The sequence below is a fragment of the Pungitius pungitius genome, chromosome 9, assembly GCF_949316345.1.
Source record: "Pungitius pungitius chromosome 9, fPunPun2.1, whole genome shotgun sequence".
NCBI classification, from domain to species: domain Eukaryota; kingdom Metazoa; phylum Chordata; class Actinopteri; order Perciformes; family Gasterosteidae; genus Pungitius; species Pungitius pungitius.
In genome coordinates, this window is record NC_084908.1 from 4,417,085 (window position 1) to 4,434,540 (window position 17,456).

The following is a 17,456-nucleotide window of genomic DNA, read 5'->3' on the forward strand; positions in this document are numbered from 1 at the left end:
AGCAATCAGGGCAGCCAATAGCATCACAGATAGTTGTTGTGCTCTATGACGCAGACACGTAGGTTATTGTTGAACGCGGCAAAAACGAAGCCTCACAAAGAGTGAAATCCCTCATGAAAATCCTGTAAGTGCTTCGATTATGTTTATATCGCCATAATAATTGCTTATTATAGTAAAATATTTGGAGTTGGTGTTCCTATATCAAGACTATATCAAGAGTGCGTTTGTCAACGTTTCTTGCTGTACGTGAATGAAGCCAAACTGCCAGCTAACAGCAGACATGTAGCAGTTAGCTAGACTAGTTATTCAAAGCTAGCAAACTAACCTAATTGTCCAGTCAGTGATTACGAAAGATAGCGAGGACTTAATGTCTACCGGTATATAATTTTGCCTGCAGTATATAGTGTAGCAAGGTAGTCTTAAGTATTTTACATTTTAGGGGACCCCCCCCAAGAGTCCTAAGCCATTTCGAACCCTGGTTTAACCTCAAACTAAGAAATCTAATCGGTCGAACGAGGTCCCACTTTGACCTTGGTTTGTGGGTATTAGGTTGAGGGTGCGACCACATTTGCCTTTACAAACACCAACAGAAAACGCCTTACAGTTGGGGCTCCTTAAGCCAATGTCATTTCCACAATATCCAACAATATCATAAAACGTCCTCGCCATGAGCATTTTGGGAGCCCCTGTGCGCTTTCACACGGCAGGTGGAGCCCTCGCTCCAGCGATTTAAGGAGCATAGTCCAGTTCCATGTTTTCCACCACACACCCCCATTTCATGACCCCCCCCCCCCGCTCCCCTCCCACCTCCTCCTCGGCTCCCCGCCCGGCTGCAACGCAACGCTCCTTTCGCCGGGCTGCGCTCTATCAACCGAGCATCCACCGCGCCTCCAAATTGGTTTGTCATTTCTGACCCCTCTCTCTCTCTCTCTCTCTCTCGCGCTCTCTCTCTCTCTCTCTCACTGTCTGCGCGTGTGTGTCTGTGTGCGTGTGCGTGCGTGCATGCATGCACACGTGCGTGTTGACCACGGTCCTCTGCTCGGCTGTGCTCTGCGCCTGTGGACTTCAGCAGAAGTCAGTAACAACATAAAGGCAGCCGCGGAAGATAAAGAGAGAAAGGGGAGGGAGGGAGGGAGGGAGGAAGGACGGGACACACAGACACAGAGAGAGAGGGAGAGAGAGGGGAAGAGAGACGCCTCTATCCTCCTCCAGCACTCCACTGGATTTAGTGCATTTGGACGGACGCGATCTCCTTATACCTCCACCCAAGCACGCGCAGCCGTCGGTTTATTACACCCTCAGCTCCATCTCCATCCTTTCTGTCGGTAAGATTTACCCGCGGTTGTTGTTTTTTATTTTTACATGTGTCTTTTTTTTATTGCGGCAACATTTAACCACAGAACCGAGAGCCGATCGGTGACATTATTAAATCGACTGGGAAAAATATATTTCCATCCGAGATCCGGGGGACTGTATGAAAAAAAGAGAGGGTTTGTTCCCGACTCCTCCGTACGCTGGATGTGTTTGCGCCTGTACCTCTCCGACTGATGCCACGGTAAGGAGCCACTCTCTATTCATGCACATTGTCTTCTTTTTTTTTTGGCTGCTGAACGCCATCACACCCCCGCGGTCATCGCATGGGATCGCTGTAGATACGGCGGGCGGACTTCAGCTTCTCACGGATGCCCAGCATGGGAATGTGGCCTTGTACTTCAGGGGGTGCGGAAAGTGGCCCTTACAGGACCCGGATGGTGGCTGGGGTGTTGGGGGGGGGGCAGTTCGCTCTATTCGCGCACATGATGCTCCGGCGACTTGTTGGCCGGATGGGGCGTCGCTCCGATGTCGCCGCGAGGCGAGGTGACGGGGCTCGTGACACCCATCACCCTTCCGAATAATCAATGCGATCATATCGTACACACGGTTGTCATTCTGTGGCCGCGTGCGTTTGCGACCCAAACGAGGGGGTGAGATGAAAAACAGAGTGTATCGGAATGCGGTTAGCTCATTTTGTGCCGCGCCGGGCCGCGGTCCGGAATCCGGAGAGATAATAAAAGAGCCAGTGTGGTCCTCCGGGACGCGTCAATCGTGCGCATTCACGGGCTGAGAAATAAGAAGGAGCTACGGCTCTTTCTTCCAGGGTAGTGGGTGTTGGGCGGAGGGGGGGGGGGGGGAGGCAGATGACCTTGATGTGCAACTGAGATCTACTGAAGGTTGCCCAGTTCTTCGATCTTGACCTGAAACTGAGAGGAGCACCTTGCCTCAGACCCCCCCCCCCCCCACCCCCCCACCCACACCCTTACCGCTCCCCTCTCCCTCATTCTTTCTAAAATCCCACACTGATCTCATCATGCCTCCACGCTGATGATAATTGACATGATTTACTTCTGTTGTGGGCTGCACATATATGCACATATCTTGCAATTGAAGCTGCCCACAGTGGCTGCTTGGGTGGTTGCGCCCCCCCCACACCCCACTCCCCCCTTTTTGCAAAGCAGAGAATATATATTGTGTGTGCAAACGTTCAGTGTCACAGCGGTTTTTGAGGCGCTGTCGGTTGAAGCGGCTGGACAGCATGTGTGCTCATCCTTCAGGGCTGCAGGTGAGAGGAGGGTTTTTGGGGGGGGGGGGGGGGGTTCGAGGGGCTTATCTGTCTGAGAAAATTTGACATGGATTTGCTTCGCTGCCATTTCGGTGGCTTTCGCTCTAAGCGCCAACCTGTCTCCAAGGAGATTATTGTGTTTGTGTGTGAGATGGATATCACTAAATCATCTGCTGAGCAGGCCATCTGCTTGTGTCTTAAGTGATGCTCTTTGTTTGAAACGGTGGAGAAAGAAGAAAGGAAAAACAAAAAGTAGAAGATGTTTTTCTGTCCAAATCCTGACAAGGTGACTTTTTGTTTGGTGAGGAACAAAGTTACTTGCAGTGACTTTTTTTCCTTTTGCCGTCGATCTCCAAACCTACTCGGGGGGATGTTTTAAGGGGCAATGGCCTGTCAGGATGTAAATCAGACATCACAGCGCAAACTCTGGTGTTCAAGAGCCACGTTGAGCGAAGACGCCACGCGGACGCTTTTTAAAAATAAGAAAAAGGTCCCTGGAGCTGTGCGACTTGCAAAAGGCAGCAGTCCCAGCATCCTGCTTACAGTCTGTGTCACTACTTGTACCAGGTCACCGATCCGTTTCACTTGTGATGTTGCCTCGAGGAGATGAAAGCCCCTTGTTAGAAATGGAAGGTGGGTGGGGGTGGGGGGGTCGGGATAGTTCTGCTAATTCGAGATTGTTTCGCTTCATCGAGCTGGTCTCACTTTCCTTGTTTGGAGCTGTTGATGCAACACAATATTTGGTTTGAATTTAGACGGCGCCCCCGAGAACCGCGCGGTGACCCTGTAATGGATGCAGCGTGTGATTTGAATATGGGATCACAGATTAAACATACAAAACCTCCAGATGATCAAAACATAACTTGGCACATCACGCACACACTTGTATATTAGACAAGGAGGCACATAATCCGTTTTTGGAGCGCCGGAGTCTCTATTTCCATCGTAAGCGGCGTTATCGGAGTCCAACTTCCACGCCTTGTGCAATTAATTCAGTTTCAATGGGGCGTACAGAACCTAAGGGCCCGTTTTCCCACTCTGACAAGCCTTGTTTCATCAAGACTTTGCAGTTCCAGTCGTGTGTTGGTCATTGGGTTCATTTAAGCTCAGCGAGGTGAAAGGCGTGAGTGTCTGAGTGAGGGAAACTGAAGGTGGTGTTCATTGCACTCATAGAGACAACTGAGGCACTCCTTCACAAATGCATTTGTCAATCTGGTGGCTGAAGCTGTTCGAAAGAAGAGTTCGAAAGAAAGGGAAGCTGCCAGATTTGATTTCCTAACCCAATGGTCGTGTGCCAAGTTTGACCTCACTTAAAATAAGAAAAAGGCCCCCCTCTCTCTCGCCCGCGAGACAACTCTCCCCCGTTATTGAAGGAACGAGGCCGGGTCCTCGGCCCGTCTTCCTCGTCCACCTCGAGCTATCGGCCATGTATTAATGTACCCTCCCTCCTACCCTCTTCCCTCCCACCTCACGGCGTCGGCTGACTTTCCCCCGCTCTGAATGTGTGGAGCCGGCCTCCCATATCATTCCGGCCGGTTAGCGGTGGAGACCACGCCAGAGGGCCGCGCCATTGCCTCGCTACCTGATTGTGTAAGAATGGACTGGGAGGGGGGGGCGACCAGCAGCCAGTCGGCTGTCAGATCTCACGGCGTTCGCCGACTCATTGCCCTCCCCCCCCCCCCCGCGGCCTCCAGAGAGAGATGTCTTGGTCCTCCCTTAGACATCGAACGGTCGGACGGCTTCCTGCTCAAACCAACAGGGCCCATTATCTGAATCTGTGAGGCTAAATCGGCCGTGGTTCCGAATCAATGAGTCCAAAGCAGAGGTCAAACAAAGAAAGATGTTCCAGAGAGTGTTGGCTTTAACCTGCTGGCATGGGATTTTAGACAGATTTTTTTGTTGTTGAAAGAGTTCCATATTGTAAAAAGTGAGATTTTCATTTCTTCATTATGAAGCTGGTTTGCTGTAAAAAATACTTTGAAAGAACCGTTAAGCTCAATCCACACACACAGCCTGTATTCAGACTGTGTGTCCTTGAAACGAGCCATAGGGTTTTTTTTAAGACCCTCATTGCCATTTCACCCCAAATCTCCGATAATAATAATAATAACAGAGTTTCCTTGAGATAATTGCCACAAATAGCAAAAGCAGAGGTGTTTTAACTGGTTGGAAAGCCCTCAAAGGTTTGATTGGGTCTTGTTTTTAATCAGTGTTTTGTAACAGCCAAATTAAAGAAAGCCTAAGGACCACAGGTTGTGATCCTCACCACATAAAAATGATTGAGAAATCCATCAGTGTAAATTAATTCCTCGAACCACCAGCCGTTTATTAGCACATGTAAATTGTGCAGATGAGGTAATGTCTTTGGCTCGTGCCCACTTTGTACTTCCTGCCACATTCCTACCATAAAAAAAGGAACCGGGTATTGAATGTGATGAATTGACCACTGTTTCACTAAAAACACGAGCTGATGGCTCACACCTCAGCATTCTGTTGCCTTTCCTTTGGAAAAAAAAATCAAAAATCTCACAGTTATTTTCTTTTTTCAAAGACGGACTGACATGTTTCGCTTTGACCGGCCCACCCGTTGTTTTTCGAGGCGGCCTCTGAATATTTAATGTCCAGCTCCACACTATCGTCAACTTTTGTTCACGGCTTCGTTGGCAGCGTAACGCCTTGTAGCGCAATCCTGGAGCCCCTGGAGCCCCCCCCGGCCCATCTATTATCTGCCTGTGTACAGTTTAGCAACGCCTATCTAACTGAAGTCGTGAAATAGAATTTTGGAAAAAGGCCCAAAACTCTTCTGTCTTTCGTCCCTGACTCGCATGTTTAAGCAGCTGCTTACGGCCACGCGTCCGGTTGTCTTTTGCAAGCGTCACTCACTCGGTAGCTGTTGTTGTTATGCCCCTTTGTACAAAGAAAGAGAAATAACGAACAGTCAACACATCTCCTGCTCACGCTCCTCATATTTGCCCTTCACCTCGTGGCGCCACACTCCAAGCTGTCAGCGCTCGGCGGCTTTTTATTCCCACAGACGCCCTGAACACACATCAATGAGGCGCACATTGACAAGCACCAGTCTCTCTCTCACACACACACACACACTTATATGCGCAGCCGGCAGATGTATATTTACTGACACACACGGTGCCATTAGGGAGCTGAATGGAGAATCAGTGTACAAGGCCAGAGTGATTGGAAGAAAGCTCACTCCAAGGCCCGCCGATTATTTTGGTCTCTGCAGGAAATCATTTACAATAGTCCTCCACCCCCCCCCCCCTCCTCCTCTTCCCCAGATGCAGTCCATTTAAACAGCGCGAGCTGTGCATTACACAAGCGTTAAAGTCAGTCACCACCAGCGTCCATGAAAGAGTGTGTGTGTGTGAGACTTTGTGATTGTTATCTGTGTGTTGTTTGTGCGGTCAACTGTGGCGTGCTGCGGAGGCCCGGGCCCGTTGAGAGAATGGGGGGGCTCGGAAATGAGACGCACACAATGTGATGCAACACGGCGGAGCAGATTTGAATTATGGGGCAGTGAACAATGAGGTCATCGGCGGGCTGGGGGCGTGAGTCTCCCGGTGCCGCGACGTGACACACGGCTTCTTATCGATGCAGGAAACTGCAGCCGGATTCGGGGGGGGGGGGGGGGAGAAACAATGTTGTTGAGGAGAAAGATCGGAATAAAATGACTGGGTTGGTTGACAATGGGAGGGAAATGCTGGTTTGATTGTAATGGCGTTGTATTTCGACTATGCTTTACTTCTACTTCTACAAACCCCCCCCCTGCCCTCCTTCCGGCTTTTCAATGCGCTCGCCTCTAACACGCATCCCACTGCATCCGCCGATATTTTCCGTATCTTTTCCTTCTTCTTCAGCAGATTGTCCACAATCAGTGTCTGCTGTAATACCATCATCCCCCGGCCCCTCTTAAATTTACTGCTTACTGGGCTTTTACTTTAACTGCATTACGTACATCTTGCACTCCCTGTTCATCTGCTTCCTTTCAACATAAACCGAGCAGAAAGATCCAACTCAACGCGCTGTGATGCGATGCGACTGGCTGTTTGATGGCGAATTAAAAAAAAAAAAAAAAAAAAAAAGCTACACCTTTGTCGTTTGAAGTGCCTGTTGGGTGGCACAGCTGGGATCTTGAGGGATATTGAAAGGCATTTTCCATCCAAGTATTTGAGAGTGAGAATATGTGCCGTGGAGCATTGATCCAAAGATTAGTGTGATGGTGTGATAGGCTGAGAGGGCTGGGTGCTTATGCTTAATGAAACAGAGATATTAGCAGATCTAGTAGTGATCAATGGCTTGATAAAGAATGTTTAAAGTGTTGTGTACAAGCCGATCAGCTGTGTCTTAGTAACGGATAAGGCCCGACTGGGAAACGGTGTGGAGGTCATCAAGTCTGAGGCTGATGTCCCAAAAAATTCACTCCGTTTCCCTGGCAACCCACAGGACAATAATTACCATTCCATTAGGATCTTATATAAATTTAAACATTGTTCACTGGTCCAGTAAATAGTATGGACTTTAGAAATATTAGTCAATAATAACAATTAGTCATCATCTATCTATATTGCTAAAAGTTGACAGTAATTACAAAAGTATGTTTAACAATAAGAGACGGTAGCTATCCAGACATTTACTTGATTTTTCAACGAATTGTGACATAATGCTAGCATTGAGCTAACATGACTGCTGGTAAGATTCAAAGTCAATAACATTGCTCAGAGTTGACAGAACATAGACAGAACAAATCATATCTTGCCAGCATTAAAGCTAACGTCATGATCTCATTAATCAAAGCTAATAACATCACACATGACAGACAGTAAATACAATTTTACAGTACGTTTAACAACAAGACTATCCAGTCATTCTCCCAGAAATCACTATTAAGATTTTCAAAAAAGAAAAATGACTTTAACCGGCTTGGGAGTACTTTGCGTGCTCGTATCACCTGCTGCGTCCCAGTCAGAAAACACAGGGCTCAAAGAACGACCTTAGCTTTTGTGCTTCCCTTTTTTCCTGCAGAGGACGTTACATCTCACTCGAGTTAAAAGCGCCGCGCCCCTTTGGCGTGCTTCAGCACTCGTCAATTCGTCCCTCGCGTTCCTTTCACGTGTTTGCAATAAAAACCATTTTACCACCCCTGTGTTTTTGCGAAGGGGAGCCCCCCCCCCCGACAGTGTCACACCAAGACGGATGAGCGGCGCTCTGGCCTGTGGGCCCGCAGCAATCACTTACACCGACCACGCGTCGGGCTCCTCACCGCCTAAGAAATGGTGTGGCCGGCTCTCCTGCAGCGTGCTCGCGTGCGCTTTCGATCCCGTGATTTTGTCTCTCCCTCTCTCTCTCTCTCTCTCTCTCTCTCTCACCGCGCGGTACGCACATGATAGATGAGGCGGCATCCATCACATGCATCAAGATGAAAGGGAACTGGGCGAGGACCTTCTCCGAGGAGAGCGTGTGCCGAAGTCCTTGATGAATGATATTTGGTATTTTAAAACCAATCTGTGTGTAAAAACCCATGTCACGCGATTACTGTGAGCTATATGTTGCCGTGTGTCCTTTTCTTTGTGTGTGTGTGTGTGTGTGTGCGTGCATAGATTGAAACGTCTCATTGTCCAGGGTTGAGTGCAGTTGATTACAGTTCATCGGTTCACAATCACTGGACAAATCAACCGTTTTTTTTTTGTTTCATCATGTACACCTCCCTTCTTCAACCCCCATTCGTCTCTCTCTCCTTCTGAGGAGATTTATGTGGGCCACATAGACATAGAGTCTTTAATTTTCCGCCTGGGTAGATCGTCTAAACTATCGCTCCATATTCTTCAGGCTCATATAGAATCTGTCGAAAATCAGGGGAGAATAGTGGTTTTGGCGTGAAACGTATAGGAGGACTACTCCATTTTTACAAAGGGCTCCCTTCAGAAGCACCTTGAATCTCCACCAACACGCATTAACACGGTTCCTGGCGTCTTGTGGCTTCACAGGAGAAAACGTTTGAAGGAGCATACGGCGGCGTCGTGTTAATAGCAGCGGGCCCACGAGTAATGGTGGCAACACCAATACAACGCCCACAACAGAAAACACTATTGTTTTAGTGTGAGAGCCTCCATCATGATGAATATACTTAAGCATATCTGTTTTGTTTTTTTTATTTCAGGAAGGCATTGTGTCCATAGACTTTAGAAAAAAAAAACCCCTCTTCCTTCCCCTCATCATCTACATCTTTTGTTTAGCCAGGCTACTCGCCGCCCGGAAGCCTCTCAGCCGGCGCCCCTCACAGCTCGCTCGGCGCTGGAAGCTTTCCCACCTAAATCCGCTCCCTCTCTCACCTCCATCTCATCACAATTGTGCTGTTATCTCTTCTTATAAAGTCAGACTGGGTTACACCGTAGCGATATGGTGAGCTCCTGCCGCTGCTTGGGAAAAACATTCAAGTCGGGGGGGGGGTTTTAAAAAAAAATCATCAACAGCAGCAACACAAAATAACAGTGAAACAACTGAGGAAATGATATCGGAGGAAAATAAGTTTGAAAATGTCAGACAGTGGAGCTCAGGCAACTGAAATCATTGGTTAAGGTTAGAGAAAGATTGTATCTCCAAATGGCAAATGCATCTTAATGCATCGCATCCTCAATATTCTAAACCACTCCACATGACAATTTGTCCCATCGATTAATACAAGTTGTCAGATGAATCTTGTTATTTAGAAAGTGCTTTCTAATCACACCACAAGAGTCTATTAAAAGCTGCTTTCTTTTTAACACCAGCATCTGTGTAAGCCCCCGGCAGTCATCTGCAGAGCGCCTTTCGCATAGTGCCTCTATCATTTTGCAAATTAGCTTAGCGCCAAGGTAGCTAACGCGCCTCAGCAGCCTGCAGAGGGGCAAAGAGAGGAAATGTTCGAAAAATGCCGTTCTGCCTTAAGCCTCCAGGAGCCAGCAGTTTTTCAACTTTTGGTTAAAAAACGCTGCGTCACCTTTTACCCGTGTGTACCTTTCTACATTTTAGGAACCTCTCAGCCTCAAAGGGCGACGTGACCCCTGGCCTAGAGGATAGCGTACGTCAGTCACCGACCCAAACGCCACGTTTACATCAGCCTGCACACACCCGTTTTTATAAGCCCAACATGGTTGAAACACAGCAGCTTATATTGGCGGGAGCGTCAAGCTAGCCGACTGTCGAGGGTCCACGACCCAAAGCTGATAGATAGAACCAAAACTCAATCATTCCAAATCACTCAACATTTGGATTCCTCCTTGTCGCGAGATTGTGGTTTTCTGCAAAATGACACGCGTGTTTCATCCGGTCAAAGCTTACAAACTGAACAGCGAATCAGGACTTAATGAAGGATTCCCACCTCAGTGATGGAATGTCTGCATGGTCTTTAAGGCCCCCCTTTTCCCTCTCCCGCCTCACGTAAATGAGTCCTGATGGAAAATCCCCCCCCCCCCCTTCGTTCCTGCGCCACCCAGCCTGTGCCTCCAAACACCGAAGCTCCTCCAACTCTCCCCCATTCGTCGATCCCTCCATTGTCGAGCGGCTCCGTGTGAATAATGCATAACGCGAGACATGAATGAAGGTGCTGCATAAGTGGAGGGGGCGGGGTCGGGGGGGAGGCCTTAGCACCCAACTTATTTCAAGCAGATGCTTCGTTGCCTCTCGCAATTCTGACCGCGTTGTTGTACGCGGGCTGGTGTGAATACGCGCACGCGAGGCGCAGTGGATCCGTCCTTTGTCGCAGCGTCCGTCCGTCCGCCCGCCCCATGTGACATTGCTCGCGGCCTCCTCCTGCACCGGCTAATAGAGCCGATTACAACACTGTCTGAGAGCTTTGCAGAGGGCCAGGCTCTGACATTCGGTATCTCTGTGTGTGTGTGTGTGTGTGTCATATTGCAGTATGTTGATGCAACAAAAAATGGTTAAAATCCAAAAAGGAATAGAAGCAGGCCAGACAGATAGACGCCGTTAGCACCCGCCGTGCGAAAACCACTGTTTGCGTGCCGAAGAGGAGCGCGCCCTGAAACCCAACGACCAATCTCAGTTTACCATCAACAGAAAAGGGCAGGGGGGAGGAGAGAGGGGGAGAAAGAGAGGGAAGCCAGAGAAGGGTGTTTCCAAGGAAGAAGCAGGCAAAAAAGCGGCAAAACAGCTTAACACAGTGATGGAAAACAGGGCACGAGGCACAAGGGGAGATGTGGGACAAGGGGGAGAGATATAAAAAAGGGAAGATATATGAGACTAAGTGTGAATAACTGCCTTCTAGTAACAGAGCTAACAATTTCCCTTTTCCGAAGAGTGTCTCTGGCATTTGGCGCTGAAATGCCACCCATATAAACCAGTTATCACGGCGCGAGAGAGCTTTTTAAGCTGTAAACCCCCAGCAAGTGGAGAGATGGACCATTACAGACTTTGATGCCCTGACACTTAAGAGGTCATTACGAGGCGCGCGCACACACACTCACACACGTGCGCGCGCACACACACACACACACACATAAATGCTAAACAAGGGATAGCGGGAGGAAGTGGCTCGGGATCTGCCTGATTCTTGCGTTTGAGCGGCGTTTCACTCATAACGCGTGGGGATGGAGATGGGGGGGTGGGGGGTATTCACGTCGCACTCGACACATTCACTACATATTAGGGCTATACGTCTCCATTGTGAAAAATGACGGCGACTTCAGTTCACCGAGCTTGAATAACACCCACCACCCTCCTCCCCCTCCCTTTCTCTCTCTCTCTCTCTCTCTGCAGGACTTGGACGTCCAGCCGCCATTGAGATGTGATTCTCTCGGGGGTTCCATTTCACTTCGACCAAGCCGAGTACACCACCACTGGTAAGGATATGTTTATGTAACTCGCCCCCCCCCCCCCCAGCGACTATATTAGACACATTCAAACCAAAAGGTGTTGACTCAGGATGCATTGTCATCTGGATCAGGCTCCTTTAGGCCCGGGGGGGGGTTACCGCAGATCTCTCCCCATCCATACACTCACACCTGGCGTGTTGATTTTCTTCACGCTGTTTAGTTTGCATTATGCCCTTTTCAGAACCCAAATGTGAAACAGCCGCCCAGAGACCTGTGTTTTCCACAGGAGCGCTCTAACTCGCCCCCAACAAATGGGCCCTCTCCAACCGGTAATCCAATCAGACACGAGCCACCGAGCTCCAAAGGCAACGCCGCGGATCACACCATAGGGTTGAGCACTTCGGCGGCGCGATCCGAACGCAGCGCGGACACCGGAGCGTCGGCGGGGAGTCAAACCGCGACCCTCCATCCGACCACGCAGCCACTCTCTGCAGCTTATTTACAGTGTCTTTACAAGCTGAGCCGGGCTTGTAAAACGTGGAGTTTACGAGCTCCTTTTTAATTAGAAATAGAGTCAGGCTGATGACTCACACGTTCAATTTATTGATATTGTGGGTCGGGGCGGAGGGGGGCGGGGGGGGGTGCGCTCCTCTCGGGTATTGACAGCAAGTGGGAGCATCTTGGCAGGTTCTTCTTTTTTTTTCCTCTCGCTCCAACGGGAGCAGAAATATGTGGAATTTTTTGCAGTTTAAAGACCCAGAGGCCATGTTTTCATGCGGTATCCTCTTCTTAATGGATTGAGTGTGTGTGTGTGTGGGGGGGGGGGGTTTGCTTTGTAGTCTGTTCCGCTTTTCTTGCTTTCTTTTCTACCGGTCAAGGTCAATTTTACTTAAGTGTAAGTGCAACTTACATATGAAAATGAATACAAGGACTACATTAGGTTGGAATCCTTGTGGAAGTGGATTCTGTTAATCAAAAAATGCGCCAATCCGTTTTAATCTATTGTGTGAACAGACAGTTTGTGTGTCCATTTGAAATGCACTTCCTATCAAGCGCTTGGGTGTGTGTGTCACGCTGCACGCTTTCCTTCCTCGACGTTCACACATGACCCAGGGTGCTCGCTTTGAAATCTAATTCTGTGATGACGGCCTGCGTTTTGTCTTTACCTCACCGTGACAATGAGTGAAAAGAAAGAACAACAGGAAAGAAGGATGTATCATTCTTCATGTGCACGTTGGGGGGGGGGGGGGAAGTGTGTGGAACAGGTGTTTCCCGCCCGGCACGCACAAAACACGCAGCCTTCATTTTCCACAGTGCTAATGAGAGCGCGGATTGACAGGCGATCCGTATCGGTTTTGCAGGGTTAAACAGCGACTGCATGGGGAGGGACCGACACTGTAAGCACATTGAAGGGAACATAGGAACTAGGCGAGAAAATGAACGTGCCGTTATTTATTAAGGCAATGACATTTATTTTTCATTTTCTCTCTTTTTCATCAAGTCCTTCTTTGATGGAGAATAAAGGATGCAGCGCAAGTACTTTTTGAAAAGGGGATGTTATGGATTTAATCGTGTTCAAACACTCGTTTTACGGTAATTAAAATCCCAGCCCTTACACACATTGCACCTGACGTCACGCACACTCTCATTCGCCCACTTCCCTCCTGTTGCCCCCGCCTCTCTCCTCTCCTCTCCCATGAACACAGGCCCATTGTTTTTAAAGTGTGACCTTTGCCTGGACGGCAGAGGCCTTTGTCCTAAGACAATGGCGTCCATATTGTAAACCATGCCAGTCAATGCCGTCCACGCAGCTGCCGGAGGGGCCAGATTGTCCGGGGTCCAAGTTGAAGGCTTTAAGGCAGCCACTTGTGGCGCGTGTGTGTGTTTGTCTGTGCCTGTGTATCTTTCCTCAGTAACCATTTGTGTCCGTAAGACGCAGGCCTGTTTTCTAGAATCAGCAGATGGGTTTGGGCAATTAGACTCAGTTGCCTTCCCTTGTGTGGAGGCGTGCACACAAACAGACACCTACACTGCAAAACACAAGCGCGCACACACACACACACACACAATACCCAAACACGCCAAGGGCCAAGCACAAGGCAGATGTCTCTGAAACACTAGACCTGGATGATAGAGTGACGGAGGAGGACATGCAGAAATGAGAAGTGCGTTGCCCTGGTAGCAACTAAGCATCTCTCAAAAAGTTCATCTGTCACTCAGTCAGGGCACATAAATCAATAGCGTCGTGTATTAACTTTCATCAGAACCATAAGTGAATAATCATGAACAAGCGGTAATTAATACCTTACTAAGAGGATAGAATAACAGAAAAACTTAATAATGGGCATTAATGTTCACAGTATAATGCAATACAATTCAACAGCAGCGCAAACCCATCTACACCTCTACGACATCTTCAATGCAATATGACCACAGTGCTAACTACACTTATAATACGTTTTAACGACAATCATAACCAATGATACATCAGTTTACATAGAATTCTAAGCTTCATAATGGTCAATCACCTTTTTTACATAGTACATTGTACTGTAATATTGTTGCATTGTAATCGTTGTTTTAATGCATTAACAGTTAAAAGTTACAAACAACAATGACCATTTAGAGTAACTTAAAATTAAAATTGTAATACATTCTCTAATTGATTATAATACATTTAAACAATGTATTATATGTTACTAAGTGACCCAACATTATAAAGATATGACATTTCATCATATTCTTTATAACGAGCTATTATTATATTTCATGAATCACTATGAATATTTCAGTCCTTATAACTATTTATGCAAAGCTATGACGCATTATAAGTATATATATAAATTCTATTTTGATCTATTTGACCTGTTTGTAAAATAGATGGTATTTGGAATATATACATTTTTTATATGTTTATAACAACTTGAAACTAGGCTGAAACATTAATTTCTATTTGCTGTTGTTGAGTAAATTGCAACAGCTTTGCCGATTGTATAATCAGTCATTGAAGTATTTTCTCCACATGAGAGTAGAGCGATGGATCACATTTCAAACTGTCCTACGTGGCCACACATCCATCTCATCTGGACCCGCCCCCTACGGGGTGACCTGGAGCATCGAGCTGGTGACTGAAAGTCAGTTTCCTTGTTTCCTGACAAGGCCCCCCTCCCCCAGAAAAATAACCCACCCCAGGGGCGGGACCCCTAACGTACCCGACCTCCAAAACACGCTAAACTTGTGACTTTGCGGCTGTGGAGACGAATGGTGCTGATCCTGGACCTGCCGTCTCTCGGGGGGGGGGGGGCATGCGATCACAGCGTCCTGTTGACTGGGCTAAAGATAGCGACCCGTCCCATGTGCACTTTTCTTCTCCTCCTTCTTCACCCTCCTTGGACTGAGGCACCGGGGGGGAAGCAAACACACAAACCCGATCACACACACGCACACACACCCATGCACGCACACACGCACGTGGTTGACTTAAATGCATAAACAAAGACTCAAACCACTTACACGCACATTGCCACCTGAGTGCAGCGGCCCCCAACCCCCCCCCCCATCCGCGCACACTTAACAACAGGGAACGGTCCACAGAGAGGCTTTTTGTCAACAACTTAGAGGAAGAGCGTTTTTCTTTCAGCGGGCCCGGAGTATTCCTGGAAGGATGCGCTGTCTCATTTGTGCGAGGCAAAACAAGTCACTGTTGTGTTCTGCTGGCGAACCCGGGGCCCGTGGTGTGAAGCTCTGTGGAGCTCTGCCGTCTCCAACGGGCTCGGCGTGTACGATGGAGCAGATGCGCCCACAGATGTTTTCCGCTCCGCGTTTTTTACGGGCTCAACTATCCTCGTCGCGTACTGCGGAGGTTTGTTGTTCTGTTCGGGCGCTCCAGCGCTTTAACAAGCCCGCGTTGGGTCCAACCCTGCTGGCGCCGCAGAGGCTGATGCCTATGGGTTCATGCTTTGGGGGGGGGGAGGGGAAAAGTTAAGAAAGCCGATAATCAGGATCAACATCAGGAAATGGGAATATACATGTATGTCATCAAAGATGATTAGCTCGTGCTAAAGATGCCATTTAATCGCAGACTGTTATACCCGTATATGTGAAATGAGGGATAAAAGTTACATTATTGTTCCTTCTTTGTGTGATCCAATCCGAGACGATAAAGAGTTTTATGATCCTTTGCACCAATACAGACAATTCTTTGCAAGGATTGACTTTTATACAGCTTACTTATCGCTTGTCCTTGACATTTGTATCTTTCATTTCAGTTGTAAAGCAGTTATTTACCTCTGTCCATATCTTTGCCCATAGTCTATTTCTGTACATGGAGAAATACAAATCCCTTGTTTGTACACTCATGCGTAATAAAGTATAGTAAGCGTCATTTTAAAATAGAAAGATGATGTGAAGGATATAAGATCCAGCAAAATACTATGGTGATGCAAAGCATGCATGTATAAAGGCCTTTTAGGTATTATAGCACAAGCGTTATATGAAGCAACAAGGATGCAGGTAGTGTATATAAGATATGACATGTACGTCAGCATCAGCATCAGACACAGGAAACCATGAACATTCAAAAGCCCATCTCAGCTTGGAGATGCACATTAACATTTGCGGTCCACCTCCTTTGAATTACAGTATTTTCAATGCATCTGGCTGCTGGGGCTGGTTGATTGGAACACATCTGCACACCAGGGATGTGAAAGTGCAATAAGATCCGGACTTCTACCGTGCGTGATTTGAATAAGAAATGATTAGATTATTGATTTGGGTTATTTGGGTCTCCCGCCCCGAGATGATTTTGTGGCGGGCGCAATCACCGCGGCTGACATTTAGCACTGTGTTTACCTTTAGCTGTCTCCATTGATTGCCTCAGAGTCGCCGCCCATACATCCCGCCGGAGCGCTTTGTGTCATCCGTTCTTGTGCCATTTCGGGGAAAAATTGATGGATGCAGGCTTATCATTGTTTGCCTTCGCGGGAAAAAAAGTAAATAATCACGCCGCCTCGCAATCACGGGCCCCCCCCCCCCATTTCAGACGCCATTGAATATCATTAGAAAGATGCTGGATGCACGGGGTAAATGGTTCTAAACTAGGTCTTTAACATATGTACGGTGACACAGGAATGTCATTACCTGTATGTCTGACATGCAGCAATTGACAAATAAAGCTACTTTGACTTTTGACTTTGACTATTTATAGTGTTGAGACATGAGATGGAACCAAAATCCAATCATGTGCCCCCCCCCCCCCCTGGCCAGCATGCAAGTACAGCTCAGCTTCAACCCAGCAGGGAAGCATAATAATATGTCTGGATATATATATATAGATATATATATATATATATCTATAGACGGCTGAGCACACATCGCGGCTCGGCCTCCAAAGCGGCTCCAACGCGCCGCCACGTTGCTGCGCGCTACCTGCGGGGGGGGGGGGGATTACTTCCTTTTCTCGTGTTGACGAGCGTGTTTTCCAAAGCGAAGGAAGGCGCTCCTCTCCCAGGTAGATTTCCGACGACATCTTCTCAGCGGCTAGACAATCCAGCGTTAAGTGCCTCCTTTTATATTTATATACCAGTGTTGGTGCTGATGCATTATTAAATGATGAACAGGGCCCAGTAAGCACCCGAGAAAGGCCTTTTTTCAGATGAATATTTCAGAGCTCTGAAATACACAGTTCATATTCACTCTGGCATGCAGGCTTTGGTCCTAATGTCTTATGCAGAAATCCTTTGCTTTTTTTCTGACTGAATCAGTGAAATCTCAGACTTTTTTTACTTTAATTTTCAGCTTCGGGAGAAGTCTTTGAAAAGTTTCCACGCGTCGGAACGCACTGGGATATCGCTGGCATCCGGGGGGGGGGTTGAGAAAAACAAACAAAAACCACCGCCTTAGTCGGAATCTCATTATCTAGGTCTATCTAGAATCTTTCCTTTCCTTTTTAATGTGAGGTTATTTAGAAACCCGGGATCAATGGGGGGTCGGCAAAACATTCTTTTAATCGTCCCCACTGTGCGACAAGA

At 47.8% G+C, this 17,456-nt stretch overlaps 1 protein-coding gene across 1 annotated transcript in view; it reads left to right on the forward strand.

Annotated features, from left to right (window-relative positions):
* The first annotated feature begins 973 nt into the window (after positions 1–973).
* adgrl3.1 (adhesion G protein-coupled receptor L3.1) overlaps positions 974–17,456 on the forward strand; it is a 99,523-nt gene continuing 83,040 nt past the window's right edge. The window contains 2 exon segments of the mRNA XM_037473041.2: positions 974–1,555; positions 11,372–11,454. Coding sequence (XP_037328938.2) covers positions 1,475–1,555; positions 11,372–11,454 — 164 coding nt within the window. The 5' untranslated portion in view covers positions 974–1,474.